Consider the following 6,331-nt stretch of genomic DNA (forward strand, 5'->3'; position numbering starts at 1 on the left):
GACAGCTGATCTGTAGATATAGAGAAATGTATTGTATAATCAAATTAGAAGAACTGTTGAAAATTGATAATAGTGTTGGAACCTAATAAAAATAGCGAACGGACGTATCGTTAAATCTATTGCCGACAGAAAATTAGCTTTATAACTCATTACACTTTAGAATGAGCACCAAAATCTTTGATGTAAACCGCCATTATTGTTATAATAAGTAAATAAATCATATATAGGTAAAGTCAATTTTCTGGAAATTTTATAATTAATGTGGTTAATCTACCAATGACTTAATCAATACATTAATTAACGTCTTTAAATTAATTTGTGACTTACAGTTTGGTCCAAAAGTACATTGTTCTCTACATAATTACGTATTGTACAGTTCTACACATAGTACAGACACTCTCCTGTTACCAAACACACACAAAAATAAAATAAATAAATAAATATTCAAACATGTAAACAAACTTGAGTTTTAGTAGAAGGCCTATATAGATGCTTACAGTATATTTATACCGAAATAAATTTGATATATATCATTAAATATTATACATACCTTTTTTAAAAGAAGGTCAATGATGCAAAGGCGTAGCGACCACTCCCGGCGCAGTGGAAGGGACAAACTGTCGATTTGCCGCCCCTTCCCCCCCCTTCCCCCCTATATCTTTTATATTTTTAATTCAAAATAGCAGCTAAAATGAGCTTTTTTGGCGCCCCTAGGGTCGGCGCCCGGGGACATATGTACCCCCCTGTCCCCCGGTTGCTACGCCTCTGGAATGATGCTATACGTCGTTACTACTATCGCAAAAAACGCGTATGGTTTTGTTCCCCCATTCTTGTAATGTCCGCGGACCCTCAGCCGATCTGTTACGCCATTGGCTGACAGTTTTGTCTATTAGGATACGTTCCTAGAACTGAAGCTGTACATAAGTATTTTTAAACTGATTTCTGGACAAACAAGCGGATGTTTATTTTGGGTAGTTGATACACGGTTATAAAAAGTAATAAAACAGCTGCATTAATAGTTTAGCCAAAACTGTGAGATACTGGCAGTGTTTAAATCTGAGCCTGCTTTAGAGGTGCGTATCTGTATACAATGTTAGCAAACAGCACTTCTATAGTTCTTACAATAACTTGTCTTACGTTTTAAATACCCACAGAAATGTTTAGGTCTAGCAGGCAATCGCAACTCATGTGTACGATTTGATATATTATTCAATGCCAATCGTTTATTTTTTTTCTCTCTCTCTCTCTCTCTCTCTCTCTGTCTCTCTTTTTTTCTCTCTCTCTCTCTCTCAATCCCTCTCTCTTAATTTCTCTCTCTCTCTCTTTCTCTCTCTCTCTCTCTCTCTCTCAATCCCTCTCTCTTAATTTCTCTCTCTCTCTCCAGTGAAGCTAGGGGTACTTGTCTCCCATACATCGCTAAACTAGACTAAGAGTGTCTAATACTTCATAACCTTTGTGGCTCCTAATTTCACCAAGGTTTCCTATGTTCTCCAGCAAAGTCAGGATATTTTGATCTTCGTTTTAAATCATAGTTGGGGTCGGCGTGGTCGAGCTGGTAAAGCTCATGTTTGCTAAACCGATAAGTCTCGTGTTCGAACCCTGGGGCAGATGAAGCTCTTTAGCTAGGATAGCAACTGTTCTAGGAGAGACAATTCATAAATCAAATGCTGCCTTGTAGTTTGTTATTAGTAGGACAAAGGCTATGGAAGCAAATCCACAAATAAAAGCAGGCTAAATTGGAGTCACCGGCGTAAATGGCGGATAACCAGCTGACACGTATACATGATCGTGTTGGAAGGGTATCTCTTCCTAAACTAAAATTAAGATCAAAGAAGATAGTCTGGACCAGGAAGGTGTTCTAAGCAAAATTGGGGAGAAGGGTTAGTTCCCTCATTACGTGTATACTTTTCTAGAACTACGTACATGTCGTTTATCAACTAGACCAATTACAGTACAATTAAGTAGTACATTTTCTGCTTGTTTTGAGCCAAATAGCCAAATTATACAAGTTGGGTTGCTGTACTCAGTATTCAGGCCTTATCTGCCCAGGGGCTCGAACTCTGGTCTTTTATGTTTAGAGGACATAAGCGTTACCAACCATACCACGCCGACCCATTTGAATACTAATTTATATTAATAGTCTTTCAATTCATTTCCAATTTTTTTATTATATTATGCTCTGCAAAATTTGCTTTTTGGAGTCACTATCACCCCCATCTTTTTTTCTGCATGTGATAACGTAATCAAGTGAAAACTAGCATAAACTTAGCTGACAATAATTTAAAATATTGTTGTAAATAAAATGATGTTAATCATTAAAAATTCAGACTACATTTCTCATAAGGTAACGTTAAAATGTTTTTTTATAACAAATAAGAACATCTTCTAAACCAAAATGTGTGCATCTAGCAGCTCTTGGCCTTTCCCAGTAGAAGAGAGGTTACAAAACTTCTACTCCTTTACTATAAGAAATTTTTATTTTTTTTCGTTAAATGTGGTTGTGTTATCAGTTGGTAGCTGTGTTTACAGACCCCAAGATGCGCTTCACTGAACTTAACTTATGTGTCCGTGTGTTCACCTTGTACACAGAAGACAGACACCAACGCTGCAACCTAACCCTCCCCACCGATCCCCTCATAGCTACTTTCTCAAGCGTTCTTATTCCCCCCCCCCCCCCAGTCCTTCAGCCGCTTCATCCCTTCCTACCCCCACATCTCAGGTAAACTGTTCTATCATCGAGCATATCCAGCGAATCCCACTGGTCGAAATTAAACAAAAGTTTACCCTCCCCCCCCCCCCCCAAAGATATTTAGATGTAGGTCACGGTTCATAAATAGATGCGTTGCAAACCTATAAAACACAAGACAATACAATATTCTGTTAGACGATTATGCTGCATTAAACGTTGAAGAATCTTACTTGAGACATTTATTTTTGACTAGTTGTCACACAGTACTTCTTCAATATGTAAGTAAATTAATATTTTTTAGACAATGCAACGATCATATATATATATATATATATATATATATATATATATATATATATATATATATATGTATATATATGTATATATATATGCATATATATATATATGTATATATATATATGAATATATATGTATATATATGTGTATATATATATATATATATATATATATATATATATATATATATATATATATATATATATATATATATATATATATAAGTATATATATAGAGAAATGTGTAGGTAGGTAGGTAGGTGGATGTTTTTTTTAGACTTAGAAGATCTTTTTAATCAGTGCGATCGGCTATTAATACGATTCGCTAATATAGTCGTTTTTAAAGTCGAATCATGTGCGACCTCCGGCGCCCCGGCAGTCTGCGAATTAGTGCCACCGGTTTACCGGTGAAAGCTATGGCGCGTACGTTCGTTTTACTTAATGCAAAAGTTTATGGATAAGATGGGGTGCCAAAGTCGTTCAGCAAATTAAATTAGGCTGGAGCTGCGGTATTGTAACCGGGAGCTGAAGACGTCTGGATGTGTGTTCTACACCACTATTATGGAGAGTGATTTATACACACTCAAGGCTTTCATACACTACGCACTGGTAAGTGCTGGGCGGTATTTTAGGTACCCCCCCTATAAACAAAATCCAAGCGCATGCGTTATTTACATTTAAATAACTCAGTTTTAGAATACAAGGTCGTGCGTCCAAGAATATAGGATTGATGAAATTCTTCAAAATTTGGCATCAAACTTTCATCTGGGACAGCGTCAAATTGCCGGAAGAGGAAAACTTATATTGTCATATAGCTAAATATTGTTTTCATAGAGACACATCGAAGATACGACGAGTTCGCAAATCATGTAGTCTATTTTACATGTGTGTACATAAAGACAAACTAAAGTATAGTTTCGTGTTCTTTAATATTATTTCAACTAACTTGAGTTTAGTTTAAAATATATTTTATCTCATTTATTTTTTCTTTAAATAGGTCTTCTAAAAGAGGAATTTTTATTGTTGGTTTAAATGGCAGTGGAAAAACTTCAACCTGGAAGTCAATTTTGTCTAAATTAAATCCTGACTCAAAAGTCATCAATATTCAAGGTAGCCTCAATATAAATATTGGTACAAGCGTGGTCCAAGGTAGGGAGGTAACTGTCATTGATGGGAACTTAGTTGGGGACACTGAAACTGACCTACAATGTAGCAAAGCGTCCTTAGCAACTGCCGTAAGAAAGGCTATCCCACCAACGGGTTTCCACGCTCTTGTGTTGGTTTTGAAGTACGGCACTACGTACCCTAAACTTGAGGAGGACGCTATCTATAAAATCAAATCATTGTTCGGCTATGATGTTTTTAAAAAGAGGGGCGTGTTAGTTTTTACACATGGGGATATATTTGAAATCGATCACGAGGATAAAAGCGTATCTTTTAATGACTGGTGTAAGGAACAAAAAGGAGATATCGCGGAACTATTTAAAGAGTGTGGCCACAGGTATGTGTTGTTCAATAACAAATCACAAGATAAACAGAGCATGGTGAGGATGCTGATGGATATGGTGGACATGTTTCAAAGACTCCCCTACACAAGAAAGCAGTTTGACAAATTCGGTGGCAAAAATATTCCACCTACATTATTAGCCAACATATTAAACGAATTACGGTCTATAACACCTCATACTCAAAAATGCATGATCATAATATGGGTTATATTGTACTTTATCTTCGATGGATGGTATAATAATTTTTCTGTTTTGTATACTCTTGTTGTAAAAGGAGCAAACACACCTCTTCTTGAAATTATTTTTGGTACTGCTGGTTGTTTGCTTTATAAGAGGGTACGCTATCCACAAGCCACGGCAGATATAATCTACATTTCTACACCCCTCTTTACAATATGCATTTTGTGGATAGTTTTGTACACTATGTTTTGTTTCTGTTTCTAATTAATGTATAATTATTGTGTGGATAGTTTTGTACACTGTTTTGTTTCTGTATTTAATTAATTGATACTGTTTTAGCCCGGAAAGATCTTGAAAACATATACTTAAATTATTAAAACGTTAAAACTACAGGGGCTATTCATGAATTTTGTAAACATTCAATGCTAGAAACTACAGCGTTGTAAGCACACGTTAATCAGATAAGAAATATCATTTCATATTTTCTCATCTTTTCATATCTATTTAAATGTAGGCCTATATACTTTTCTTGGAGATTGCGAGGGGGGGGGGGGACATATGTCCCCGGGCGCCGACCTTAGCGGGCGCCAAAATGGGTTGGAAAAATAAATTGAAAGGTTGAGGGGGGTGAAAATCGAAAGTTTGAGGGGGGTGCAATTCGAAAGTTTAAGGGGGGGGGGGGGGTGCAAATCGAAAAGTTTGTCTCCGGGCGCCGGGAAGGGTCGCATACCTCTGGGAGAAAAGTTATTGAACGCTGCATTAGAGACCAATAAGCAAGATTTCATAATAAAAGAAAAGTAACCCTCTTTAGACCGAAATAGCAATATAAACATAAAGTGATATTTCAACGCCAAGGGTAGACAAAGGTACAGAATATAGTCCAAGTAAAGACAGAACAGACAGATATCACTTTATGTTTATATTGCTATTTCAGTTACAACGCCTGCTTCCACCCCTTACCCTCTTTAGACCTAGCGATCCGTATGAAGTAGAAACCACATTAAATAGTACATGTCAACTTATTATTCGCCACATAGGCCGTGGACACCGATTTCAGCCTGCTTTTTTTGTATTTGCTTTCATAAGCTTTGTCCAGCCAAGAAAAAACTACAAGGCAAATGTTTTATTTTTACTTTCTCGTATATACTAAGTATAGAGAAAGTATTGTAATCGTGCACAAAAATAACTTGAAATTTTAACAATTTTCACCGTATTACACCTCAGTCCTTCATCACATCCGATGTATAGAGGACTTATTTTAATCGAGCAAAAATTATCAATCCAGATTTATCAAAATTAAGAGGTTTTATGCGTAATCAGGTCTGAAAAACTGGGCTTTGCAATTCTGTCCGTATGTCTGTGTGTCTGTCTGTCTCTGTGTGTGTGTCCGTGTGTAAACACGATAACTTGTGTACCGTTAAAGCTAGGTTGATGAAATTTCATATATAAGTATTTTATCAAAATCGTAGATCCGTATCAACTTTTGAGCGATTTCCGATAACCGGAAGTTTTAAAAATAGAATAAAATCTCGTAGACAAAAGATTGCACACCAAGTGAACGCCAAATTAAAAAAGTGCATAATAGTGCGCAATATTATTAGTACTTTAAAAATTTACATTAGTTTTTTGAGAAATCGGAAGTAGCATAAATTAGTAC

At 36.1% G+C, this 6,331-nt stretch overlaps 1 protein-coding gene across 1 annotated transcript; it reads left to right on the plus strand.

The window, feature by feature from the left end:
- Positions 1 to 2,882: 2,882 nt before the first annotated feature.
- LOC131938141 (uncharacterized) lies at positions 2,883 to 5,201 on the plus strand. Its single transcript, XM_059296054.1, has 2 exons — positions 2,883 to 2,967; positions 3,984 to 5,201. Coding segments are annotated over exons 1-2 (957 nt in total). The 5' UTR covers positions 2,883 to 2,965; the 3' UTR covers positions 4,939 to 5,201.
- The last annotated feature ends 1,130 nt before the right edge of the window (positions 5,202 to 6,331 follow it).

This window comes from Physella acuta, unplaced genomic scaffold, assembly GCF_028476545.2.
Source record: "Physella acuta isolate Inbredline_101_S28 unplaced genomic scaffold, ASM2847654v3 ptg000235l, whole genome shotgun sequence".
NCBI lineage: Eukaryota > Metazoa > Mollusca > Gastropoda > Physidae > Physella > Physella acuta.